Here is a 25,274-nt window from a genome sequence, read left to right as displayed (position 1 = left end):
TCTCGCGGTGGCTAGTCCGCAAACTCGAGGACGCCGTAGAGCCCGAAGTGGTCGGATGGGTAGACCACCTTGCCCTCGTCGTCACTGTCTTCGCTGTCGGACTCGCTATCCGTGCCCGAGTCGCTGTCGTCCGAACTCGACGAGTCGTCTCTCTCGTCGTAGGTGGCCTGGTAGGCAGGAGAGATGAACACGTACGTGTGAACCACCCGCGGCCATCACCAGCATCGCAACATCGCGTTCAGCGTCTCGGACAGTGGCGTACCTCGGTTCCGTTGTAGACGTGTTCGATGGGACGGGTGCCCAGTAGAAGCACCTCGGCTGGTCGCCAGTTCTTCGACCGGGACAGGATCAAATCGATTCGAACCCTCTGCGCACCACACCGTCGGAAATAGAATACCATCAGCACCAGCGGGGGGGGGAGTGACAGGACTGGAGGAAGGGGACCTCTTTCTTGGCCCGCTTGATCTTCTTGAGCATCAGGTTTTTGTGCGCGTCGTAGGTATAACCGGCGACCTCGGGTCCCTTCAGCTCCAGCCATTGGTCCCTTCGCGTTGGTCGTACGCGTGGCGTTAGTCGGGTGCCCAAGGCCAAGCGTGCGTGTGTTCCCCCCCCCTGTCGGGGCAAGGGGGAGAAACAGGCACAAGCAGACAGCGCAATGAAGTGTGTACCTGTAGTCTTTCATTGTGGACCCCAGGCTCCCAAGCCTCTCCGCAGCGCTGGCAAAGTTGAAATCGCCCTACACGTACGGAGACATAAGAAGCCGCGGTCAGTTCCCACACTGGCTCGGGATATGTTCTCCCTTTTTGGAGGAGGAGGAGAGCAAAGAATGACAGCTGTGCGCCGCATTACCATGATGACTGCGTTGTTGTAGTGCTGATCGTGCAGAATGTGCCGAATGACGCGCAGCTGCTTCGCTCTGATGGGAGCATCCTTTGTGTAGCTCTGCGAATCGTCACGATCGCCACCAGCGCCACGTGAGCTATTTCTTGGGTGTGCACACACGACACCGCGAGTCGGCGTACCTCGAGGTGCGAAGTGGCAACGGCAAAGCTCTGGCCGTTGAGGCTAAACTCTGCCACCAGCACCTTGCGGCCCAGCTGCGTTGGGAGCTCCTGGAGCCTTGGGGCGTAGATGGAAATGCGTGAACCCCAACTCGTGGCACCATGATTTTCATCCATGTAGGGAGGTGAATGAGGCGGAGTGGATTACCTGAGGTGTTTGTAGGGAAGTTTGGAAAGCATAAGGACTCCATAGCCGAGGAAGGTGCGAGCCTCATCGGTATCGGTTATCCAATATCGCTGTCGAATCCACTCCTGCTCCATGAGGAGAGCGATGATGTTGGTCGTCATCTCCTGGAAACACACGACGTCGGCGTCCTTGCTCTCCACGATTTTGAAGAGGGCCGTGAACCGGGGTCGCAGCTCTTCCTTTGTCTCTCTACGAGTGCCGAACCACACATTGTAGGTCACGAACACCAGTTTCCTCTTCTTTACATCGCCTCCATCCATCGATGTCTTAAGGCTATAGTCCCCCTGCTTCCACTTCCCCAGGTCGTTGTCCCATTTGTACGGCTGTAGCTCTGTACATTTTAACGTGGCCAACAGATCAACCACCTCCCCATCGACACGGTCACTGGGTTGCTCTGCGAGGGGCTTCTCATCCATCATCGATGTCACCTGACCAATTTGATCTCTCTTCTTCCCTTGGCGTTGGCTTGCTTCTCTTCCGTTCAAGGTCGCCCACCAACGTTGGCATAAGTATTTCAAGAATCTGGACCAGGCAGTGATGGCATTCCACAAGTGCGCGACACACAATTTGTTTGGTCTTGACGTGGCCGTGGCGCGGCGGGTACTTAGAGCTCCTCCTTCGCCTGCTTCTTCTTGCTCTTCCTGGCCTTCTTGCCACCGGCGACGGCGGGCTGAGCGCTAGAGCCTCCCACAATGTCGAGAAGCTCCACTGGATAAAGGTGGTTAGGGTTTGCTGCGCCACACCAAACAAAGAGGGGACGCGAGTACACACCCTCGAAGATGAGGACCTGGTTAGGTCCAATGGAACCAGGGCCGGACGGTCCGTAGGCGAGGTCAGAGGGGATGTAAAGTTCCCACTTGTCGCCCACAGACATCAGCTGCAGGGCCTCGGTCCAGCCTGGATTGTTGCAATCGTGTGAAAATCGTGAGGGTGCTCAAGATTTGGGAGGCTCGTACCCCTGATCACCTGACCAACGCCGAACTGAGCGGGCTGACCCCTCTTGTACGAGCTATCGAACTGTACAAATGGAAATTCATGGATGTGTAAATTAAAGCAGGCTGCTCAATGGAGACCACGGCCGTGCTTACCTCAGTGCCATCGATAAGGGTGCCACGGTAGTGCACGGACACAGTGTCGGCGGCGGAGGGGCTCTTGCCACCGGCGGGACCCTCAGTGACGACCTTGTACTGCAGGCCGCTGGGCAGGGCAACCACGCCCTCCTCCAGCGCCTTCTTCTCCAGGAACTCCTTGCCCTTTCTCAGATTGTACTTATCCATGTTGGCCGCAGCCACAAGGGATACGAGAAGCGCCAACGCCAGCAGAAGGAACCCGATCTTCATCTTTAGCTTCTTGATGGAAAATAACAAACTGCAACAGTTGGCGGTGACGTTATTTCCATGGCTTTCGAAAGCGAACCGCATTTCGTAAATCTGTTTCGCAAATACGTTGCTGGGTATTTGCGAAACAGAGCGCCAAAAGATCAGTGCAAGATGTCAGCCACAATGCAGGACTATGCCGCCCTTTGCTTCGTGACCGTATTGGCGGCAGTGATGTATTGCTATCACTCCTACTTTGTTCTCCGAGCGCGTCTTCACTTTCGGGTACCCTGGTTTTAGTGAGATTTTATAAAGTATGATAATATCGTGGCAGCTGCTAAATCCTTGACACAGATCCCACCTCCGACCATCAATGGTCCTCCGGTTTTCGAGAAGGTCGTGCGGGTGCAACAGGAGACGCAAGAGCAGTTCACCTTGCTTCTCCCTCTCCTGTGGATATTTGGCGTCTTTGTGTCCCAGCTGGTGCGTGCTCTCCTCTTTGGTTTTTCTTTACTCGTTGGGCCTCTGACGGCGAGTGCTATCTCGTGCAGGTGGCGTGTGTTGTGGCTCTGGTGTGGATCTTCTCGCGAGCCCTCTTCTCTGGCCTGCACGCCCAAGAGAAGCCCACCAAGAGCGATGAGCACTACGCGCTGTGGGCTGAAAAGTACTCACGCGCTTTTTCTTGCGCAACACACTCTTCTCTTCCTGCTCACAACTAACTTCATCCCTTGCCTGTCGCCAAACAGACTGTCCACTGCTATGCCTCGCATCCTGGTGCTCGTGCTGCTCTTGATCAGTTCATATCACTTCCTCCTCTCGCTCACCAACAGCCTCCTTCGTGTGCTTGGGGAGTGACGGCCACGAAAACCAAAAATGAAATAAAAACTAAAATGAAATAAAAAATGCAAACAATGTCGAACAAAAAAGAAAAAGAAATAGAGATCGCCGCACAAACACGGCAAATTGCTTGCCACACACGATGTGGAAGAAGACGTTGCTGGCAATTGGCATAGGCAGGCCTGAGCTGCATCGAGGCGCGATTCGTCGTGATCTCTTGCAATTGCACAAGGTACAACAACCTAAACAAATATGAATAAGAATAATACTGTAGTGTAGATGCTGATCTCTGGCTTTCGCACAAGGCCTTCCACCATGGCGTGCCCAACAATGCTTGCTCGCTTGCCTATGATGTGGTGCAGAAAATCATAGCAATTGGCACCAGGGATGGATTGATCAAAATGTACACCTCTTCCTCACGCCACGTGCACAACCGTACATGCACGAGCAACAAGAACACCGCACTGACGACTGTGCAGCATGGGCAAGCCTGGAATTGAGCTTATCCTTGATGGAGAGCATCGCACCCCAGTGCGCTTCCTTCATTTTGTCACAAACACGGTACGCACACGTGTCGTCTTTCTTTGTTCGAGCGTCGTGAAGCACTGGCTGACCATGGCCCACTTTCTTCGCTGTATCGACCGCTATAGGGGCATCTCGTGGCCATGCTGGACCACTCAGTGGAAGTGTGGGACCTCGAGACGCGCGAGGTAATCGGGACACAGGCCATCGATGAAAAGTAGGGAGCCATCACCGCTTGCTTCTCCTTGCTGCCCTCTGACCCCCTCATTACTACTTACTCACGTGTCTCTGACTTTGACCCACCCCTCGTGCGCACGAGCAACAGAATCACCGCCTTTCACCTCTATCCCGAGTCCAAGTACCTCCTTGTCGGCACAGAGGAGGGCAGCGTACGCGTGATCGACATCGAGGGGTTCCATCTTTCGACCTACAAGATCGCTTCGAAGAAGGTCAGGAAAGGTGCGCTTCCGGGTGATACCGATCCTCCTACTCCCCCCCCCCCCAACATTGTCCGCTTTCTCGAGTGGTGGGCGTCTGACAGACAAGACGTGGATGCGCAAACGCGTGTCAGACGTGAGCACCAAGAACAGGTCGCCCGTGAAGTGGCTCGCTGTGGCGCCCGATTCGGACGGCAGTGTCCTCATTGCCTACGCCGATGGCCTGATTTCGCTCTGGAACCTGAAGCAGCAGAAGGTCGCCAGACACTACGAGCTCCACTCGCAGCCTCTAGAAGCCTGCGCTTGGCACCCGGAGGGCAAGTTCTTCATCACCGGCTATGAGGTAGCTCGCTCCGCCCCACAAACGCTCACAAATGGGCTTTATATGAGCGAACCGATGACGGTCAGCTGATCATTTGCGCAGGACGGGGAGCTTTGCCTGTGGAAGGCCAAGGCCAAGAAGCCGTTGGAGCGATTCTATGGTGCGTTCGCTGTGGCCATGAAGCCACCCATCAGCGATCCATCTCGCACTCTAGCTCACCTCTGTACGTTGCTTGGTGTGCCTGTTTCCATCACCGTTCGTTCTTGTGCAGTGTCGAGCTCCAAAGCGAAACGCACGCCCATCAAGCGAATTGTGTGGACCAAGTGTGCAGGGTAGGGACCTCTCCTTCCCTGGTCCCCTGTTTCAATCTCGCGAAGATGAGTGGCTCACGGTCCCTCGCAATTGCAATTGTAGGGAAGACATGATCATCGTGCAGGGAGGCACCACAAGCCACGACCCCGGCCTCACCATTCTGCAGGCACGTACCCCCCCCCCGGCGTGCCTTGAGTAGAAAACGCAACGTCCCACTTACCCGCTTTTGTCAACCGGTTCACCAGGGCATGGGCCCGCCGAACCCCTACCGCATGGCTCACATCCCATGCCCCGAAGGCGACGTGGAGCAGTTTGTTGTCCACTACTCCTCACCCTGGGAAGGAGGTATGTACACCAGCCCCATCATGGCCGCCCGGGCTGGGCCGTGTTGGGCGGGTGGCTCACTCGGCGTTGATGCCCTCTTCCCCTGCACCCAGGCGACCCGGTGTCGCTCTTGATGCTCACGGAATCGGGCCACTTTCAGTCGAACGTGCTGAGCCGATCGCTCGGGTACGCCTCTCTTTACCTTTTCTTGGCCTGCTTGGAGAAGCTCCTCGCGGCCAGAGCTGACACTGCAAGCGCGCCGCTAGATTTCCGATGGTGACGCTACCACCCTCGCTGATCTTCCAAGACTCGCGCATTGCGGCCGCGCAGCTCTACCCTGACGCCAGCAAGCTGCTCTTCCACGACCTCTTCGAGTCCGGCAACATACGATTCGACCCCTCGGTATCCCTCCCCACCACCCTCCCGTCCGCCTGGTGAGCGCTCAACAAGACCACTAACCACCGACCCATACAGTATTGGCTGGCCACGGGAGGTAAGTTTGCCGAGAAGCTCATCACTGGCCGCGACCTGTTGGTCACATGGTACGTGGACGCCTCGCGATGGCCGCATAGCGCACCCCCTAAATATTATGGTGACGATGGTGGTGGTGATGATGTGCGGACTAACCTGAGTAAATGGGCGATCGACGATAGCCACGACTCGGGCAAGATTCGGTTCTGGGACGCGTCGTCCGTGGCCCTTCGGTTGCTTCTCTCCTTCTATGTCGGCGACGATCAGAGTTCGGCCGAGGAGCGGCGCAAGGCATCCACGAGCACCGCCAGCGGGGAAGTGCGCGCGACTCCGCAGTTCATCACCGTATTCCACTTCTGCCCTGTCTCGCGCATCCTCGTCCTCGGTTGCCTGAGCGGCAGCATCTTCTTCTACAAATTCACGTACTCACCCCCATACGGTCCCTTTCTCGCCTGGCTTGCTGCACTCACGCACTCACACTCTTTCTCGCGCAGGAGCAAGCCATGCAAGTACGAGCGCCTTATCTATCGCCCGCCGCAGCCTCGGCGAGGGCCGCCTCCGCAGCAGCCAACCGACGCCGCTGCGGCCCGACCCAAAGGCTCTCCGCAGACTGCGCCCGCCGCCCAACCACCCACGTCGCCGGCCAAGGCTGCTGAAGAGCCGCCAGCTGGGCATCCTAAGTCCCCGCCCGTTCCCGCCCAGCCCCCGGCACCTCTCCCACCGGTGGGAACCGAGGCGCAGCCCAAAGGGCCACCGGTGCCTGCGGTTCCCGTGGTGCCCACCCACTCGCAGACGGCTACGCCCACCAAGAAGGTCTCTGCCGAGGCGATCGCCGCCAAGTCACCGCCTGGGTCACCGCAGGTCGCGCCTGCTGCGCCGCCGCCGGTAGCTGAAGCACCGAGCAAGCCGTCCACCTTCAAGGCCGGCACTGGGTTCTATCTCGCGATGGAGTGCCTCTTCGATTCGGTGATCAAGAGCGTGGCCTACCTCCCCAAGTACAACCTGTACGTGGACGACACCTGCCAGGGACCATGACTCTCTGGGCCAAAGCGTGTGCGTGCGTGCGTGTTTTCCTTTTTCTCACACTCACTGGTTCATATGCCAGGCTGGCCATCGGCGATCAAAACGGGTTCCTCACCATCGTCGATACCCGAACCGCCTCGCGTGTGCTGGGCGCCGCAGTCGCGCAGCAACCCGAGGTAGGAGCCCTTACAGGGACCGCTTGATTATGTCCGTGCCCTGTGTCTCACTCCGTTTGCGTGTATGCGACCACCATCAGCCCATCACGAGCCTGACATGGGCTGAAGCCGTGGGCGACGAGGCAGACGAAATGGGCAACATGCGGAAAGTCAAGGAGCTCCTCCTACTCGTCGGTGCGGGGCTCCTCCGCCTCCGGAAGAAGTGATGCGTTATGCCCAAACACACGCGCAACCAATTCCTAACTTCCACGATGTGGCCACATCGTTATCGTTGCGCGCTGCGTACACCGCGACAGGAATTGAGGGCGGCTTTGTGACGGTGGTGACCTTCCGTGGGAGCCGAGTCTTCTTCAACCCGCGCCCGTTCGAGAAAAAGCAGCCCTCACCCATCAACCACATCGCGATCGTCGACGCCCGGTAAACCCCCGTCTCCTGCCACCCACATGCACACATGCACACATGCACACACGCGCACACGCGCACACGCGCACACGATCTCACCTATCTTTTGCCTCTCGCGCAGTGGTAAGCCCTATCGTATTCGCGCACCCAAGTGGAAGGAAGTGGACGACGAGGAGGACAAGAAAAAGAGCAAGAAGGGCAAGAAGGGCGAAGAGCAGCACAAACCGCGGGAGGAGCACCCGGCCGGCGGCGCAGCTGCGCCGGAGGGGAAGCTCGAAGACGACTGGGTCGAGGTCGACGAGAGGAAGAAGCCGCGGGAAGAGGAGGGCGACGAACAGCCCGAGCAGGTCGAGCTGCGCGCCGACCGAAGCTGGAAGGGCGCACACGCCGACGCCAGCAGCCAGCTGGAGGAGGACTCGGTAGACTCCCCTCTCTCATCGTGCACGAATTCTGCACTCACACCTAAATTTTTATTTATTTGTTAATTTATAATTATAATGGCAGGACGACGAAGCGGAGGAGGAGGATCCGAGCAAGATGGGGATGCGGTTCCTGCTGCTGTGTGCTGAGGAGAGCCTGTGCATCTACACGGTGCCGGACTACGATCAACTGGCCAGAGTCGAGACCAAGCACCCCATCCTCTCTTCGCACATCGTCTCCTTGAACGGTAAGGCCGCTGCTTCTTCGAACACACCGCCATTGCGCCAGCGTGCGTCGTCGCGCTCACTCGACATCCACTGCGCGCGCAGGGGAGTACTGTCTGGTGTGCTTCACGGGGAACAACGGCCTGACGGTCTACTCGCTGATGGACCTCACGCCGCTCATGGAGACCACCCTCGACCGATTCTCGCTCAACACCAAGTACGTTGTTGGTGTCCCGCGTGGGTGACTGCTTATGTGTCGTGTGCGGTCGTGTAAGCTTATGTATGTGTCCTCCTCCTTGGCCAGCGCCACCATGCTTCGGAATGCGAGCGTGCTGGTGGACGGGCGCATGCTGCTCTCCTCCCTCTCCTCGGAGCTGCATCGCCTCTCCCTATTCGCGGGCGAGAACAGGTACGACCCCCACCACCCGCCTCTTTCCCGCAATCTCGCTCGCTCGCTCTCTCTCTCTCTCTCTCTCTTACACACACACACACACACACCCACGCACGACACACACCCACGCACGACACACACAACACACACAACATACACACAACACACACACAAAACGTGTTATGCGTGCGGGCGCAGTTTGGACCTACCCCACTCGCTGCCGACGGTGCACATCCGAGGCATCGTGCTTCCCGAGCGGCCAAAGGGACTCCTCAAGTCGCTCTTTGGCACCTTCGACCTCTCCATATGTACGACAGCTCCCCTCGAGGCCGTAGTGGCACTGTAGTGACGGCATGCGTGTGCGCGCTCTTGCAGTTGCGGAGGTGGACAAGTCGGCACGTCGCAAGGAGCGCGAGAGGGAGGAGAGGGAGAGGGAACCGGAGCGCGAGAGGGCGCGAGACCACAGGGAGAGGGACGCCGGCGACCACGACGCTCGCCAGAAGCTGTTCGAGGGCCGCGACTCCAAAGCTCGCGTACACGCACCCACCCGCACCGCCACCCTACTATATTTCCTGATGGGCCTTTCTCCCCCACTTGCTGCAGGAGAAGTACGAGCGGGGCGGCGAGGGCAACGAAAGGGTACGGGACGCTCGCAAGGGCGTCGCCGGCCTCAAGGATCAGATGAACCGAAACGCAGAGGTCTTTCTTCTGCCACTACAGGCCTCTTTCTTTCCCTTTCGCTTGTGGATGTCTCACCATTCGAGCCTGCTTGTGTGGTGGTGGCGCATGCGCAGCTGCTGAACGAGCGAGGAGAGAAGCTGAGCGAGCTGGCGCAGAAGACGGCCGAGATGGAGGATAACTCGAGCGAGTTCTACGCCAACGCCAAGAAGCTCGCCGACAAGTACAAGAACAAGAAGTGGTACGAGTTCTGACGTGGTAGAATCCACCACGCACCGCCCCATGAAATGCCCATAAAATGCTAGCACGCGTGCTTTACTTTGTGTGTGAGGCAGCCTGCTCCACATCATCACATGTGATGCCGTGCATGGCGGTTTCCCCTCGGTTTGGACCCAAACCCGATGGCAACTGTGGACGGTGGTGGGAAGCTTGCGGGGGCGCTCCACGATGGTGTCCTCCAGAGGCAGGCCCACACCAGTGGTCTCCACTCTCTCTCTCTCTCTATTTGTCCTTCTTGTCCTCCTTGCCGCTGCTCACAGTGTTGGGGATGTAGGACGAGCGCTTGTAGAAGACGGGCTTGTTCTTCTCGTGGTCCTCCCTCTCCAGCTCCTCGGGCGAGATCACGCGGTGCTCCCAGATCTCGGGACCCAACCTGCCCCGCAGCCGAGTAGTAGGATGAGCACCTCTTCTTCTTCGTCTTGCCCGCATACGAGATGGGGGAGAAGAGGGGGAGGGGGGGGACGCACTGGGGGCCTAGTTCCTCGACGACCTTGCGCAGCTCGCGGACGAGGCGCCGCCTCTCCTTCTGCAGGGCACGCAGCTTGGCCTCGGAGCGGGCGAGCGTACGAACGGCCAAGAGCGCCCTCCACGTGAACACTCCGCGCTGCATCACTCGAATGCTGGTGGCCCCATCGCGCAACGCGCGTCAAGGCCATGCGCAGAGCAACACAAAAAGGGAGCAATGGGGCCGGGTACCTGATGTAGGAGAAGAAGGGAAGAACGAGCCACACGGCGACGGCGACCAAGAAGGAACCCGTGTAGAGCCCCGCAAGCGTGGCGTAGATGGTGTAGGTGAGCGGCACCATCCACAACGCCGTCAGTACCTGCGTGTCGCACACGTCCGACCGAGACGTTAGTCGCGAGGAGGTCAAATAATAAAGAAAATCGACAGAACGACACGCGTGGGTGGAGCAGGCCCGTACCTTGACGGAGGCGATGACGTCATTGCCGCGGATTTTGACCGTGGAGGAGCGGACCGCTTCGCGCGCCTTCTTGTTCGCCTTCTCCTTGATGATGTACCCTGTTACCCCCCCCCCCAATCCTCGTTAGTGTCCCTCCCGAGGCAGCAGCAGCAGCGCAGCAGCGGGGCGTTCGCATTACCCACGGGCGCGTTGAGCAGGGTTCCCGGCAGGGAGACGAGGAAGAGGATGACGAAGAAGAAAAAGTTCACCAGCAGGTTCCTGGGCGGACGAAGGAAGGAAGGAAGGAAGGAAGGAAGGAAGGAAAGAAAGAAGCGAATGAGCGGCGAGTGTGGTTTGACCGCGCGCGAGGGGGGAGGGAACACATATGAAAGAGAGGCCGCCGGCGTACCAGTAGAACGTCTGAGGCGAGATCAGATTCTTGTTCTTCTCCCAGTCGAAGCGAATGTTGTACTCCTCCTCGTCCTCTTCCGTTGCATCGTTTTCATCTTCATCGTCCACGACCGTAGCCACCTTTGGTGTGGGGCCAGAATGAGCGGGTGCCGTTCGGGTTTGTGTGTCGTGTCGTGTCGTGTCGTGTCGTGTGCGCGCTTTTTGGTCGGCTATGCCGAAGTTGCGTGCCTGGTAATCGCGCAGGCCGTTGTCCTTGAGTTCCTTCATGTAGGCGTAGAGCTCCTTGATGGAGTTCTTCACCAGGGGGTGCTCGTTGAACCGAATGTAGCCCTCGGCAAACCGGCGGTTCAGCTCCAGGTACTGATCGATCGGCAGCCTGGACAGCAACGCAGGACGGTTATGATACGAGCCGTCACCACTGTGTGTGGTGGTGGTGGTGGGGGTGCGCCACACGACACGCACGACATATGACAACAAAAACGCGCGCGTGTGCGGTCCGTACTTGACATTGGGCGGTTGGTAGAGTCTGCGTGCGGCGTGAATGGCCTGCAGCACCTTGTAATCGGGCGTGTTCAGAGTCACCTGGAGGGAAAATGACAAAACAAAACAAAACAACAACGTGAGACACTCACACCACCACGTCATGGCCCGCACGACACGACACGACGCGACACGACGCGACACGAGAGAAGGAGCGTACACTCCGCAGGCGAGCTGTGATGGTCTCGAGAAGCGCGGAGCAGGACGCCCTCTTGTCGTGGCGGTACTGCTCGACAAGCTCGCTCTCCGGCAGGATTTCGTAGGGCTCACCAAATTCGAGCGCGACGCGACTCCTATTGGCGAGACACCATCGCACCACCCACCCACCACCATATCAAAGGCGTTCAGTGCAACCCCGCAATGGCCGACCACCGTTTAATTTACCTGAACTTGTGGCCGAAGAAGTAGTTGAGGCCGCAGGGCACGATCTTGACGGGCACCTTGTACTTGTCGACGGCGCCTAGCGCCATCAGCGTCACGCCGGCTTTGAGCGGCAGCAGCTCGGTCCTGTCGTGCGAACCGCCCTCGGGGAAGATACCGATGCTAATATCGGCCGTGTCGTGTCGTGTCGTGTCGTGTCGTGTCGTGTCGTGTCGTGTCGTGTCGTGTCGTGTCGTGTGTCCATATCAGAAACAAGGCCTTTACACGACAGAGAACACATTCGCGCCAACACCGCGAGCGTGCAGCGTACCAGTCGCCGCGCCCGAGAGCGGCCCACACGTGCTGGTAGACGTTGCTCTGGTCCACCTTCTTGAAGATCTTGTAGGGCATCTTCTCGGTGATGGGGTGCTCGTGCGGGGTCTTGACGATGAGCTTCTCGTCGGACACGATCTCGGTGATGAGGGCCGGCTCGAGGCCCTTGATGCTGATCGAATCGCCCACGGTGAACTCAGCGGTAAAATTAGTCCGCTCTCCGATCACCTCGTTCCCGCTTCCGGTCACCACGCCACACCCCTGCAGCAGCAGCAGCAGCAGCCACGCACCCACCACTTTGTGAGCGCACACGCACGAGAGAAGAAGGTGAGAGAGGGGCGTGCGCACGAGGCTGGCGACGTCCTGGGGGCGCTCGACGGGAATGGCGCGGCAGGCACGGGCGAGGTCACCCACGAGGAAGCGCTTCATGGACACGGCCGCCACCAAGAAGCTCACCTCCCGCACGCAGTGCGCCATGAGCAGCGCGCCATCCTGCCAGAGCCACACCAATCACAAATGATCAGAGGGTGAGCCAATTCGGCCAAGAGAGTGGTGGCGCTACATGCAGATTAATCTGGAAAAATCATCAGAAAGAAAGATCTCAAGACATCAACTACACGCGTACCACAAACTGATTCTGGTGGTTGCCTGTCTCGCGAGAGCGTGAGGACACAACGTTAGGCGCATCGAATTAGAACAAAATGGATGTGTGCAGACGCACCCACAAAGATGACAGGACCCTCGAGGGGGATTTTGTCCTGGCCCACTATCTCTATGTCATCAAAGAAGATGTAGGTTATGGTCTTGAAGAACCACACCATGAACCGATACATCTTGGCGCCTTGTCGTGGCCCACCTGCACACCAGAGGAAGCAAAGGACAGCAAAGAAGCGCCAGTCCGGAATGCCGAGCACGCGGTGCGCACTATTCGTCAGCAGAAGAAGCGATCACCTTCGTCCATTGACCAAGGGTCAAGGGGTGTATTTACAGAGAATGTGCGTTGTTGGTAGAGATAGGGACCAAGACGAAGGTAAACAGGGTGGCTGATGATCATCAGGTACAACACTGCAGTGAAAGAGGCAACATCTGTAGCCTCAGCTCGGTGTTGTGGAGGTTTGGGCTAGGCCGACGTCGGCGGTCTGGTTGTGGTGATGGTGGGGATCGCGAACGAAGCGCCAGGTTGTGCGGGAGCGTCGCCCTCGCGCGGTGGCGGCCTCGTGGTCGCGGAGGGCGGCGGTGAGCCAGTCGATGGCCTCGTAGAGGCCGTTTCCGGTGGTGCCCACCGTGCCTTGGATGTGCCATGTGGTCTTTCGCGCCACCCGCTTCAGCTTGAGCTTGCGCGCTATCTCCTCGGGCGGCAGTGCGTGGGGCATGTCCTGCTTGTTGGCGAGCACCAGCAGCACGCCGCCCACCAGCTCTGGCCGCTCCATGAGCATCCGCAGCTCTTCCTTGGCCTCGGGCAGCCGCTCTCGGTCGGCACTATCCACCACGAAGACCAGCGCTTGCGTGTTCTTGAGGTAGTACTGCCAAAGCTGCCGCAGCTTCTTCTGACCGCCTGCGAACAACAACACACACGATCTGTGTCAATGCACATGGCTAGCGGCACAGAAGGCAGAGACGGAAGCATACCAACGTCCCAGGTCAGCAGGGCCAGCTTGTGATAGCAGATGGTCTCCACGTTGAATCCGACTGTGTCAGAACGTAAGTGAGCAGCTGGTGGCAATGCGAACAGTGGTGGTAGGGCGATGTACCGGTGGGGATTGTTTTGACGTGATCGCCAAAGGCGAGGCGGTACAGGATGGTGGTCTTGCCGCTGGCATCCAAGCCGAGCATAACTATACGCCCTTGCGAGCCTCTCTTTTTGTGCAATCGCCACGAGAGCTTACGGTAGCCCTTCGTCAGCGCCCCGCCCATCTGCCTAATCGATGTCTTCGAAACCAATTCACCAAATCTGGAGATCTGCGAAATCGGGTGTGGTCCTTCAGGTAGGTAGGGCAACCTTTAGCAGAGGAGAAGAGAATGGCATGGCGTGGCCGGGCAGGAAGGGTCTTCCGCAAACTCACCCCCAAGGGAGCAGGGCTGCGGCGATGGGGTTGGCCTGCGCGTGAAAGTCGACGCGAAAGCCCCTCGTCTTCCGCCCTAATTTCTTGGCGCGAAACCAGCTCTTTTCTCACCCCCAGCTGCTGGTCGTTGGCGCTGGTCGGGGGGGGGGCGCGATGAACACGCCTGTGGGTGGTTGTTTGAAACGTTTGGGGTTGTGTTATGTATGGCTACAGGCGATATCGATGGTAGATCTCTTATATACACGGTGGGTGGGCGAGCGGGTGCGATCAACTCGCCGAGTCACTACGGTCATCGTCCTCCTCGGTGGTGTTCGAGTCCGTCACAGTTGTTGTGGACGACGTTGCTGCGACGCTGTGCGTAGTGTCGTCGCTGCTGTTCGTCTGCTCTCCAGCGGGCTTCGACTCTTCTTCTTCATTCTCCTCCTTCTTGTCTACCTTCTCGCTTTCCTTTGTTTCCTCGGTCTCTTTCTCCTTCTCCCTCTCCTCGGGCTCTGGTTGCGTCGTGGGTCGTTCCGTGTCCTCGCTGGCCAGAACTGCACGCGGCCGGGCGGCAGTCGTCGGCAATCTCCGCGTGGCGGCGGGCATGGTGGCGCTGCGCGAGGGCGAGGTGGCGAGGGCCTGGTCCTTGACCGATGACAGCGGCGCGCCTCGACTGCGGAGGGCCATCCGGTTGGTCGGCACCCCACGCACGCGCGAGGGACCGAGCACCGACTCAGGCGTGGGCGGCGCTGCCTTCTTCTTGGCGTAGTCCTTGTAGCTCATCCGCTGCATGGTGGCGAACGCCCGCCTAGCGACCGGCTTCGGCGTGGGGTCCTCCTCCTGCTCCCCTTCCGCCTTCTCCTTCTGCTCCGCCTTCTCCTCTTTCATCGTTTCGCCATGTGTCTCTCCTCCTGCTCCTTCCACTGCTTGCGGTTCGGCCTCGCCTGACTCCTTCTCCTCGATAGCGTCCTCCACTGTCGCTTCAGCTGCGCTCACTTCTCTCCGTTTATCGTCCTTCGTCGTGTCCTCTGTTCGCTCGCCTTCTCCCTTCGTTTCCTTTGCCTCCTCGCTAGCGCCTTCGCCGCTAGCAGTGTCGGCGTCTCCGTGCGTGGTGCTCGTGCTGCTGATGTTCGCTTCACGAGCGCCTTCAGAGCCCTGCGTGCCTCCATTTCGTTCGGCCTCAGCCTCGCCGTGCTCCTCCAGCAGCGGTGTTTCCCCTTTCGTGTCGGCGAAAGTCGGTGTGGCGGTAGGCAGGGCTGCGGCTGCGGCGAAGCGAGAGTCCAGGTTGGCGAGCGGCGACGGGGTGTGGCGGGGCGAGGTGAGGGTGATGAGGGGTTGCATGCGAGCCAGGGAAGGCGACGACGGGCACGGTTTGTGGTAGGCGAGCGGCGAGTCGCAGTCGTCGATCGTGGCGTCTTCGGCCTTGTCCTTGGGCGACGTCTTGGCGCTGCTGGTGGTGCGGTGGTGCAGACCACCGTTGTCTCTCGAGGGACTGCCCGGGCTGTCCGCTCGTCTGGCCCTCTCGGCCTTCTCGCCTGCCAGCAGCGGGCGTCGCTCTCCGGCGTCGTCGTCGGCAGGGTCAGGAGTGGCCTCTCGCCGGCTATGCTCGGTCGCGTTGATGGTGGCCAGCGCGAGGCCCGGCGCTCTTGCGTTGCGCTTGCGCCCGAAGAGGGCCAGGAACAGAGTGCCCACGATGGCGACAAAGATGCAGGAGGCGACCGCGCTGCCCCAGCCAACGAAGGGGGTGTAGATGTGTAGATAGCCGCCCTTCTGCCTCTGTCCGCCGATGAAGCTCCCGCACTCGTTGCTGGAGCAAGAGTGGTCGGGCGAGTCCTTGGCGAGGCAGTCGGGGAGCTGCACGAAGAGAGTGAAGGAGAGGAGCAGCGCGACGAAGCAGAGCAGGACCGCGAGCCCGAAGGTCCACTTCCATTTGCTCTTGTTGATGCCCGACTCGGCCAGGACGAAGCGATGGGAGAGGCGGTAGGCCGGAAGAAGGATGAGGCAGAGCACGCAGCCGGTGAGAACGATGGCGAGAAAGAGCGACATGACGGCGAGCACCAGCGTGGTCATGAAGAGCGTGCGGGTCTGTGGCATGTTGACATCGCCCCACGAGAGCGTAGTCGTGCTGTCCGGCGCGCCATCGTGTCCCTTACTGACCCGCAACAACCCCGACCACTCTGCAGGTCCACGCACAAGCACTGGTTAACGAGGCCGCCGTCGACGGACAACGGAGCTCGTGTGGGGGAGAAGCGAATAGCGTACGGTAGTAGGTGTTGACGGTGGCGTCGGCGGTTTCGTCATAGACAAAGTACCAGGGCGAGGCGAGGGCGCCCACGGCGAACAACACGGCCAGCAACGCAAAGAAAAGGAGAAGCCAGCCTTTGACCTTGGAACCGCAGCACGCACAGCAACGGCACGAGCACTTCGGTTCGCTCTCCCCTTCCTCGATCACGGAATCAGATCTCGCCTCCATGTAGGGAGAACTGAATTGTGGAATCAGGCAAGCAACTAGGCAAATTAGAATTTATGGACAGAAAATTAAGAAGGGATTGGTCACAGCCCCCCCCCGCGGCGAGAACGCACCTCGTCAAGGTAATCGATTGCGCTCACTCAGTGCGTCGCTGACATCCACCGACGATCTCCTTTTTGAAGATCTCTTCAATCCGGCTGGTTTGCTGCGGCCAACGGTTGTGTCGACAATATGAAAACTAAGGGAGAACTGCGACCTACCAATCCCCGTCCGCCGAGCCTCTTCCCGCAAGTGCTGCCGTCGGGGGCGCAGTCTCTTTCTTTGGTAAAGAGAGCTCTCCTCTCAAGATGGCGGAGAAGGGATGGAAGAGCTACAGTGCCGAGGCCGTCGGTAATGCAAAAGCCTGCCCCTTGTCATGGGCTGCCTGCTTTCGTACTAATTCCTTCCCCCCTCAGCGATAAGCGATTTCGTTCACTCGGACGCGCCGCGGTATCTCTTGCGGTTCTCGGTGGGCGACGTAATCCAAGTGGTCGAGACGATGGAGGGGTGGTACAAGGGCATCCTCATCGAAACGAAGGAGACGGGACTGTTTCCTGCCTCGTTCTTCCGCGTCAAGCCTTCCGAGGATGGCAAGGACCCCATCATGCGCGAGCTCCACAGCGTGTTCCGTGAGTGGGGTGACCTGCTCAAGAAGCTCTACCTGGTATGCTGCTCAGTCTCAGCCCCAGACCAACACGACAACCCAGGTGCATCTGACACCTCCACCTTATCAGGCTCGGAAGACGAAGGACTTCAACATTCTCTCTGAGCGTCTAAAGACTCTCTTCTCGTGGAACAAAGTGCTCACCTCACCACACACCCCACCGGTACCACACGGCCCATCGACCTGCACCTGTCTGGGCTGCTGCCTTTTCCTGACTCTGGGGGCGTTCCCGTGGGTAAGGATGCGCTGGCCAAGATGAAGGCCAAGGTGATGGCCAGCATCGAAGAAGGGCGCCGTTTGATGGGACTGGATCTGCTGGTGCGTACTAACACCGGCGAGATCGCCACGGAGAGAAACTGCAGCATCATGGAGCTCTACCGCATGGTATCGTAACTCGTCGCTGTGCTCTCGTTTTTATCACTGATACCCTGTGATGTGCCGTTGACCGACCTCTTCTTCTTCTGCTGCTTCTTCTTGTGTTAACAGCATCAAGAGCAAGACCAGCGCAGCGTGCTCTCGAACGTCGTGCCACGACTGCGCAGGAAAGAGAACGCGTTTGCGCAAGGTGGCTCACTGATTGACCAAAAGGTCGAATTCATGCTCCCACTGCACCACATCATGCTACAATTTGTGGTATTCCAGTGTAAGGTACTGCGTTCATGCCACGCACGGAGTCCTTGCTTGCATCGACGCCTCAGTCTTGTTTCTTCTGGTGTGCAAACAGGTGACCGACCCAACAGAACTTCGCTTCTCCATATACAACGCACACAGCAAGACTTTCATCACGGAAGAGTATCCTTTGTTGTTGACGATCCATGGTCTGCCGGCAGACATTGGCCGGATCAACAAGCTCAAGACCATATTTACGGTAAGTTGCTGTTGGTCATCAGGAATGAACGCGGTTGTGGTACCCACAATTTGATTTGGATTGACCTTCACGTTCCCTCTTTCCAGGACATTGACGACAAGGACTTGGCCGACGGCAAGCTGCACCTCGTGTGCTATCTGGTGCGCGTGGGACAAATGCACGCGGACAAGGCCACCAAAGGCCAGAAAGTGAGGAGGCCCTACGCTTGCGCCGCGATGAAGCTCACGACTGCTCGCATTCTCGACGAAGCCTCCCGTGGCGTCCTCAAGCTAAAGTAGGTTTCCTTCCTCCTCGGTGTGGTTTGATGAACCCAGTCGTTCACTCTCGCCCCACGCGCGCTCCTCCAGCTTGAAGAATCTGGACGAGGTGTATGGTGCGCGAGACCCTGCGGGCAAGCTGGTGGAGCAAAGGATGATGATATTCAACACTCCGCAGGAGAGCAGCTTCCCTGACATCCATGAACGTACGTGTGTCGAAACTCAGTCGTGTGGTGTGCACAGAATGGTGGCTCCAGGTACTGACCTGGGGCTTGTTCTGTCCGTTCTCGTCGTACGCAGTGATTATAAAGAACGCCAATGTGGTGGAGGTGCCCAAATCGCTTGGCATCACGATCGGGCTCAAACTGCTGCTGGGCGAATATCCCAGCCTGCTCCAACGAGCACCGCACCTCAAGGAAATCAGTACGGATTGGTCACTCCATTGTCTGTTTGGCGAACGGCGGAACAAATGCTGAACTGACCATCACCTACTCGCCGCCTTGGCGCAGCTGTTGCGCAGCGCTTGAGCGTACAGCCCGGCCACTGCAGGAACGACTACTACATCACGATAGATTCGGGCGAGTTCACTCAGGACCGGAAGCGCGCGGCCAAGAACGTCGAGATTAGTGTCACCGTTCGCGATGGCAAGGGCAACGACGTCCAGGTTCATCACCCTCACTCTTGCAGCACCATTGACCCATAATCGCGATGCGGTGATAGCTCACACGAAATGCTGCCACCCTCCTGCGCGCGCCAGGATGTGCTGATATCGGGTGCCGGAGAAATGCCCGTGCGTGAGTGGAAGAGCATCGTCTACTACCACAACAACACGCCGAAGTGGAACGAAACCTTCAAGCTCCTCATCGCTCCCCACAAATTCCGCGACTACCATCTGTACTTCAGTACGGCCGCAACCGCTGCCCTCAGCCGAACCTCGAAGACACTCACCACATCGTTTCTTCCTTGCACACGCATCTGGCAGCCATGCGACACTGCACCACCAGCGGGAAGACGAACACACAGAAGGCGGGAGCGGCGTACTGCTTCCTGCGGCTCACCGACTTTGCGGGCTCGATCCAAAGGGACGGCGAGCACGTTCTCAGCACCTACAAACCGCAGAAGGCCGACGACCCCGTCTACTACCTGCGAGGTACAGTCGCATTCAGCTGTTGATGATGACATGTTCGACCGGGGATTCATCTCACAACATTGCCAATGTTGTTCAATTGGTACGTGCAGATCCTCAGAAGGTGATACAGCGCAAGGGCGAATTCCTGAAGATCCGCACGTCGCTGTGCTCGACGCACCTGACTCAGCACCGTACGCTCTCTTCTGGCCTGTGGGGAAGCCTGTTCGTGCAACCTGGTTTGTCTAAGGCGCCTTGATCCCTATCGTTCGCTACAGCCGGACTGCTGGGGTTGCTGAATTGGCAATCCCACAACCGTAACGAGCTGCCCGAGCTCCTCAGGCACATCACCTTCGTCGAGCGACCCGAAATGATGAAGGTGATCCCCTGTGATCATAGCTTACGGCCTGGATTGACGGTTGGCTGACATACCCAACTCGTTGGTGTGTATGACCAGTTCCTGCGCCCGACGTTCGAGGCCATGTTCAACATGTTGCACCGCAGTGCGGGTGACGAGAAGCTCCAGTTCTTGGTGTACGATGCCCTCATCTTCGTGCTGGGTATGTTCGCCGAAGACCGGATGTTGCTATTCGTCAACTTCCGCCCGACGATCAACAGCATGATCCAGGCCTACGAGCAATACGTACCCAACACTCCTTATACCTGCCACTCGATTGGGCCTCACCTCCCCTAACCGAGATTCTCTCCTCACTGCTGCGAGAAGGACCCCGCCAAGGCGACGCCCGAAGAAAAGGAGCGATTGGAGGTGTTCACGCATGTTCACCTCTACCTCGTTCCCTGCGTGAAGCGGTGCTTTGAGGGGATCGACCAACCTGGCTCGAACATCACCTCCACGCTCAAGGTCCGGTTCCTCAAAATCGGCGTGTGTTCTCGTGTGCGGTAGTGCGTGTGCGTGATACGTGTGTGCGTGTGGGCAGCGGGCTAATGTTGTTTGGATTACTCCCACAGGCCTTGGAGTACACGATGAAGTTCATCATCGTATCTCGAATCCTCCACATCAAACACACCGGAAGTCCTGCCATCAAGGACGACACGTTCAAGAACGACATGATCGACTTCTTCGACCGCTTCACCGCCCTCATGAAGCGCAACTCGCCCAGCCTCATCGGCGCACAGACGCTCGCGCTCAAGGTACCTCTTCGCCTCCGATCCTTACGCTGCGCGAACGCAGGGGTCCGGTGCTCACGCTGTCGGTTTCCTTCGCGTAGAACATCGTGTTGTGGTTCCAGGGGCTTCTGCTGCTGTTCACCGAGATGGAGTTGGCGACCGTGGTCCACAAGGTCATCGCCACCCTCTCCTACAGCGACAAGAAGCAGTTCAACCAGACCAAGCTCGCCCTGCTGAAGGAAATAGTCAGCTCTCAGCTCTTTATTGGAGAGCGTACGTACCATACAACGCAGCGGTTTTTGCCCCCCCCCCAAACTGCTGACGTCATCGCTTGCGGCTCACTTGTGTACAGAGGCGCGGTACATCCTCATACCCGCGGTGATGGAGCAACTGCGGCTGTTCATGGCCAGCAGCCACAACCCGGACGAGAAGGCGGAGATCATCACCATCGTGTGCTGGATCGTGGATGTCATGGACGACCTCGAGGTACGGCTCCAACCCAACCCAACCCACGCGTGCCGAAAAGTTGCACTGAGTGCGACGCGACTGTGTCGAGCGCAGGACGTGGCGGTGGTCAAGTACCTGCTGCTGCTCTTGGCCGATGTGCTCCACTTGGTAGAGTCCGTGGAGAACCCGTGCCTCAAGTTGGACGCGGCGATGTGCCTGCTGGGCTTCTTCCACCTCGTGAAGCAGGCCGACTTCACCGCCTATCTCGATAACATGGCATCGGAAAAGAGAGAGTCGCTGCTGATGAGGATGGTCACCACGCTGGACCAGCTGATCGTGCGCCCGGACATCATCCCCTGCACGTGGTTAGGCGTCAGCATGTTCCAGTACGGCACCACATCGAAGGTCATCGCCATGATCTGCGAACACCTCAAGGTTCCCCAGGTAAAGCCCCCACCAACATGAGCTCGTCGCCTCCGCTTCCGTTCTTTCTTTGCTTCGTTGGGCGATGGTTGAGTTGGTTGGATGGGGCGTGCATGCGCATCAGCTCTCGAGAAGCCGGTCCGCGGCGATCCAAGTGAACCGGCGGCGTACCAGGACCGCCAGTATCTCGACGGTAGCAGCCCCATTGAGCGCTTCCACCGCTGTCAAGCCAGCCGACACGGCTCGTACCATTCCCCATCCACCCTCGCCTGGGCTCACACGATGTGGCCACCTTACTCACAACACACATGATGGCCTCGCACTGCCGTGCAGCCACTCGCAACAGGGCCGACACCGAGGTGCCGCCGGAGTTCATGATGTGGGTGAAGCTGGTAAAGCTGATGATCGCCTTCCTCACGTCCCGCGTGCTCGGTGTGGAGAAGTTCTCCGCCGCCAAGGCGCAAATCATGAGAGAGGGGTATGCACATCATTACTACGCGGCACTCGCACGTCTGTGCACACCAGCGATTGTGGGTAAGCGAGAGGTGATCGCTCAGTTGAGAGGTTGTTGTGTGTGGCAGACACGGAGACATGAGGACGGCCGTGTGCGGCTATCTGTGCGAGATCTGGGAGACCCTCGGGCCGCTCCAGATTCGCATCATCCCGGCCCTAGTCGCCCCATTGCTAGAGCTGTTGACCGTACCCCCATCACACCACTCTATTGACGCACACGCACACGCACACGCACACGCACACGCACACGCACACGCACACGCACACGCACACCACACGCACACCGAGTCTCGGCTGCAAACCCCATGTTGCCCGCTCACACAGGTGCCGAACAAGGAGCTCAATGAGACGGGCATGAATATCTACTTCAGCATGCTCAAGCGCGAGTTCGAGTACTACAAGTCGTTCAAGCGCGTGGAGCGCCAAACGATCGGCTCACTCGACAAGATCGTGAACGAGTACGACGAGAAGCACCAGCAGAACCTGCTCCAGTTCTTCCTCTCCTCGCTCCGGCAGCGCTTTGACACTGCGCCCGAGATGCAGGAGGTCGCCGAAAAGTTCATGGCCGACATGAAGACCGTACGCCGCCTTACGCAGCAATTCTTGAGCCTCTGCTTCCACGCCCGTTGACACACGCACACATACCACCGCACACGCACGCACACGCAGTTGATCACTCTCTTCACCTCCCTGCGCACGCTGCCGCTGGGACCCGAGTACGATGACGAGCGGACGCTGGCCACCCTAAAGCTCATGGAGTACCTCAAGTCCACCGGCCGCATCGAGCAATACATCGAGTGAGTGCTCTGGGCTCTCTCCTTGCGCGCGTGCGTGCGCGAGTGCGTGTCTCGGTCTAACCCGAGCCATATGTGATTGCGCTCAGGTACGCGTACCAGCTGTACGAGAGGCACCTGGGCGCGGATCACTTCATCGAGGCCGGGTTCACGTTGCTGCTCCAGGCCCAGCTCTTGGACTGGTCCGACACCATCGTCCCGGCCATTCCTTCACGCGATCTAGCTCAGGAGACCTCCTACGAGCGAAGGGTTCTCTCACCCACCATCCTCCTTCCTACTGCGCTATTGGCGCTGCTCGCCATCTTGTTGTGCCTTTATATAACTATAGGTCCCGTCACCATTGTTTTCGTGGCTAACAACAACAACGACAACGACAACAGGAAGCGCTCTACAAGGAGGCCATCTCGCTCTTCACCCGCGGCAAGTACTGGGAGAAGGCGATCGAACTCCTCGAGGAGCTGCGCCACCAGTACCAGCACGTGACCTGCGAGTTCGTGCTGCTGGCCGACATCCTGGTACCCGCCCCAGCCCCAGCCCTTGCCCCGCCCAGTCTGACCACCAATTCCCGCCTCACGCCTTTGGTGGCGCCTACAGCAATCGGAGGCGGCGCTGTACAGGTTGATCGTGACGGGCGAGCGTTTCTTTACCGAGTACTTCCGCGTGGGCTACTACGGCATGGGCTTTCCCGTGGACGTGCGGGTACGTCCAATCGTGCTTGACATGCGTCGAGCGAGGTGAACGGCAGTGCTGACTCGGCCTTCCTTCGACTGTACAAAAACACAGAACAAACAGTTTGTGCACCGCGGTGTTGAGTTCCAGCGCCGGGACGCGTTCGAGGCGCTCATCATGAAGCGCTGGCCGAGCGCAGTGATCATGAACACCACCGAGCCGCCCAGCGCCGAGATCAAGAACTCCCCGGGCCAGCGTACGCGCAATCACCCCTTACGCTCCCCCCCCGCGCGCGTACTGTTTGACTCATCGTCCTTTTGTGCGTGTGCGTGTGCGTGTGCGTGTGCGTGTGCGTGTCCTGTTGGGCAGATCTCCAAATTTATGCCATCAAGATGGCTTCGGCGGAGGAGGCGCGAGGAGAGCACACGCGTCTGCAGATCGCGCATAGCAACAACCGCCGCTACAAGACGTTCGAAAGCGTGAGCGCGTTCCTCTACGCCCGCCCGGAGGATCGCCGACAAAGCAAGAACGACAACGAATTCGCGGTGCAGTACCACAGCTGCGTGATGATCAATGACAGCGTAAACGCTTGGTCTCATCGCAACACGCATCACCGCACACAACACACACACACACACACACACACACAGAACCTGTGGATCATGAACTATTACTTTACATCCGAGGAGGCCTTCCCGGGCGTGGTGCGGAGGTCGGAGATCGTGTCGGTGTCCACCTCCGAACTGTCGCCCATCGACAACGCCATCATCAACATCGTCGATAAGAACATGGAGCTGGAGAAGATGATCGAGACCTTTTCCGTGCCCGGCGGCTCAGGCAACGTGTCCCCCTTCACCATGGTCCTCAAAGGTACGCACCGCCCCCCCCCCGCCCCTGGCCGTGGCCTGACGCCTGCCGCGCACGCACATTTCTACGGCGGCAGGTGTGATCGATGCGGCTGTGAACGGAGGCGTGATGCGATACGAACAGGCGTTCCTGAACAACGGATATGCGGAGGAGCACCCCGATCACGCCGACAAGGTCGACCTCCTCCGCAGCGTGCTCGATCAGCAGATCGCGGTGCTGGACCGGGGCCTCAAGGTGCACCAGATGGTGGTGCCCCCCGAGATGGCCGACCTTCAGAACCAACTCCAGAGTGCGTACCCACACCACACCACCACACCACACTCGCGAGTGTCTCGCGCTAACAGGGTCCTTTTGGCCACTACAGTCGGGTTGATGAAGCTCAAGAGAAGAACCCAAAAGGTCGGAGAGGAGGTCGGCAGACAGCTGAACTCGCATAATGCGGCGTTCCTCGCGTCGGCCATGTACGGCACGGATCTGGCCAAGTTCGCCCTGTCTGACGTCGCCGCCACAAGGAAGCTGCCGGCCATGGTGGCCCCCTTGAACAAGCCCTCGCCGGGCGTAGTCTCCCCGCGGACGATCATGAGCAGTGCAGCGCCCCCACCAAAAAAGCTACTGCCCACTCCGGAGCCCAGGGCTCACAGCTTCGCCTTACAAGACCCCGCGGTACCGCGCTCTCTTAACAGAGCTTCTCCCCATACGGTTGCCGTGTGTTGCGTGTTGTGTGTACCTTTTTCATTCAACGCCATCGTGTGCGGTGTGTGTTCGCAGACGGTGCTAACTTCCTTGTCGCCGCCTGGCCGCACTGCCCGTACGCCCGCCGTTATTGTTTTTACTCTTATTCTCGTTATGCGCGCAACATAACTGGGCTCACCCTTTCGTGTTTCCACCACGCGGAACATGTTGTGTTCTATCACAGAGGGCAGTACCGCTCCCTCACCGCGCCTGGGCGCCATGCGCCTGCCTTCGCCCACCTCATCGGGTAACCACGGCAAGCCCTAACCGAGCCCGCACCTCGCCGCCCTCACCGCTTTTTTCGATC

At 58.8% G+C, this 25,274-nt stretch overlaps 8 protein-coding genes across 8 annotated transcripts; 3 read left to right on the top strand and 5 right to left on the bottom strand.

Moving 5' to 3' along the window:
* Nucleotides 1-11: 11 nt before the first annotated feature.
* Nucleotides 12-1,508, bottom strand: ACA1_068120 (Endonuclease/Exonuclease/phosphatase family protein; the record flags this gene model as incomplete). Its single annotated transcript, XM_004352704.1, has 7 exons — nucleotides 12-167; nucleotides 263-367; nucleotides 445-544; nucleotides 669-736; nucleotides 850-942; nucleotides 1,023-1,119; nucleotides 1,210-1,508. The coding sequence occupies 7 exons, from the start codon at nucleotides 1,506-1,508 to the stop codon at nucleotides 12-14; spliced, it is 918 nt and encodes a 305-aa protein (XP_004352756.1).
* A 344-nt stretch (nucleotides 1,509-1,852) lies between these two features.
* ACA1_068110 (peptidylprolyl cis-trans isomerase, FKBP-type domain containing protein) lies at nucleotides 1,853-2,588 on the bottom strand (the record flags this gene model as incomplete). Its single annotated transcript, XM_004352703.1, has 4 exons — nucleotides 1,853-1,956; nucleotides 2,020-2,145; nucleotides 2,205-2,265; nucleotides 2,337-2,588. The coding sequence occupies 4 exons, from the start codon at nucleotides 2,586-2,588 to the stop codon at nucleotides 1,853-1,855; spliced, it is 543 nt and encodes a 180-aa protein (XP_004352755.1).
* Nucleotides 2,589-2,750: 162 nt separating this feature from the next.
* Nucleotides 2,751-3,419, top strand: ACA1_068100 (MAPEG domain containing protein; the record flags this gene model as incomplete). Its single annotated transcript, XM_004352702.1, has 4 exons — nucleotides 2,751-2,849; nucleotides 2,919-3,047; nucleotides 3,116-3,228; nucleotides 3,311-3,419. The coding sequence occupies 4 exons, from the start codon at nucleotides 2,751-2,753 to the stop codon at nucleotides 3,417-3,419; spliced, it is 450 nt and encodes a 149-aa protein (XP_004352754.1).
* Nucleotides 3,420-3,881: 462 nt separating this feature from the next.
* Nucleotides 3,882-9,357, top strand: ACA1_068090 (WD domain, G-beta repeat-containing protein; the record flags this gene model as incomplete). The annotated part of the gene is given in 23 exon segments (XM_004352701.1): nucleotides 3,882-3,932; nucleotides 4,052-4,140; nucleotides 4,249-4,382; nucleotides 4,465-4,703; nucleotides 4,785-4,842; nucleotides 4,954-4,994; nucleotides 5,014-5,073; nucleotides 5,240-5,339; nucleotides 5,432-5,504; nucleotides 5,585-5,720; nucleotides 5,793-6,211; nucleotides 6,284-6,793; nucleotides 6,895-6,988; nucleotides 7,069-7,162; nucleotides 7,285-7,405; nucleotides 7,512-7,809; nucleotides 7,895-8,057; nucleotides 8,140-8,251; nucleotides 8,339-8,443; nucleotides 8,624-8,733; nucleotides 8,801-8,958; nucleotides 9,029-9,124; nucleotides 9,220-9,357. 23 exon segments carry the CDS (start codon nucleotides 3,882-3,884, stop codon nucleotides 9,355-9,357), a joined length of 3,399 nt encoding a protein of 1,132 aa, XP_004352753.1.
* Nucleotides 9,358-9,604: 247 nt separating this feature from the next.
* ACA1_068080 (acyltransferase domain containing protein) lies at nucleotides 9,605-12,761 on the bottom strand (the record flags this gene model as incomplete). Its single annotated transcript, XM_004352700.1, has 13 exons — nucleotides 9,605-9,755; nucleotides 9,850-10,002; nucleotides 10,079-10,206; nucleotides 10,306-10,403; nucleotides 10,484-10,563; nucleotides 10,694-11,071; nucleotides 11,198-11,277; nucleotides 11,396-11,528; nucleotides 11,620-11,742; nucleotides 11,927-12,189; nucleotides 12,277-12,420; nucleotides 12,554-12,576; nucleotides 12,650-12,761. 13 exons carry the CDS (start codon nucleotides 12,759-12,761, stop codon nucleotides 9,605-9,607), a joined length of 1,866 nt encoding a protein of 621 aa, XP_004352752.1.
* A 261-nt stretch (nucleotides 12,762-13,022) lies between these two features.
* ACA1_068070 (small GTPbinding ADP-ribosylation factor) lies at nucleotides 13,023-13,842 on the bottom strand (the record flags this gene model as incomplete). Its single annotated transcript, XM_004352699.1, has 3 exons — nucleotides 13,023-13,483; nucleotides 13,558-13,617; nucleotides 13,680-13,842. The coding sequence occupies 3 exons, from the start codon at nucleotides 13,840-13,842 to the stop codon at nucleotides 13,023-13,025; spliced, it is 684 nt and encodes a 227-aa protein (XP_004352751.1).
* Nucleotides 13,843-14,258: 416 nt separating this feature from the next.
* Nucleotides 14,259-16,443, bottom strand: ACA1_068060 (uncharacterized protein; the record flags this gene model as incomplete). The annotated part of the gene is made up of 2 exons (XM_004352698.1): nucleotides 14,259-16,147; nucleotides 16,233-16,443. The coding sequence occupies 2 exons, from the start codon at nucleotides 16,441-16,443 to the stop codon at nucleotides 14,259-14,261; spliced, it is 2,100 nt and encodes a 699-aa protein (XP_004352750.1).
* A 344-nt stretch (nucleotides 16,444-16,787) lies between these two features.
* Nucleotides 16,788-25,218, top strand: ACA1_068050 (SH3 domain containing protein; the record flags this gene model as incomplete). Its single annotated transcript, XM_004352697.1, has 34 exons — nucleotides 16,788-16,830; nucleotides 16,896-17,143; nucleotides 17,214-17,279; nucleotides 17,384-17,527; nucleotides 17,630-17,791; nucleotides 17,868-18,011; nucleotides 18,098-18,285; nucleotides 18,359-18,474; nucleotides 18,569-18,691; nucleotides 18,778-18,932; nucleotides 19,026-19,170; nucleotides 19,251-19,418; nucleotides 19,508-19,588; nucleotides 19,673-19,773; nucleotides 19,852-20,037; nucleotides 20,119-20,277; nucleotides 20,364-20,546; nucleotides 20,624-20,795; nucleotides 20,875-21,008; nucleotides 21,084-21,404; nucleotides 21,528-21,637; nucleotides 21,739-21,870; nucleotides 21,974-22,091; nucleotides 22,230-22,484; nucleotides 22,575-22,702; nucleotides 22,789-22,948; nucleotides 23,080-23,214; nucleotides 23,294-23,398; nucleotides 23,483-23,624; nucleotides 23,738-23,913; nucleotides 24,019-24,238; nucleotides 24,312-24,524; nucleotides 24,600-24,898; nucleotides 25,159-25,218. The coding sequence occupies 34 exons, from the start codon at nucleotides 16,788-16,790 to the stop codon at nucleotides 25,216-25,218; spliced, it is 5,292 nt and encodes a 1,763-aa protein (XP_004352749.1).
* Between the last annotated feature and the right edge of the window lie 56 nt (nucleotides 25,219-25,274).

This window comes from Acanthamoeba castellanii, assembly GCF_000313135.1.
Source record: "Acanthamoeba castellanii str. Neff unplaced genomic scaffold scf7180000084603, whole genome shotgun sequence".
Classification (NCBI taxonomy): Eukaryota; Discosea; order Longamoebia; family Acanthamoebidae; genus Acanthamoeba; species Acanthamoeba castellanii.
This window is presented reverse-complemented; position numbering and strand designations above follow the sequence as displayed.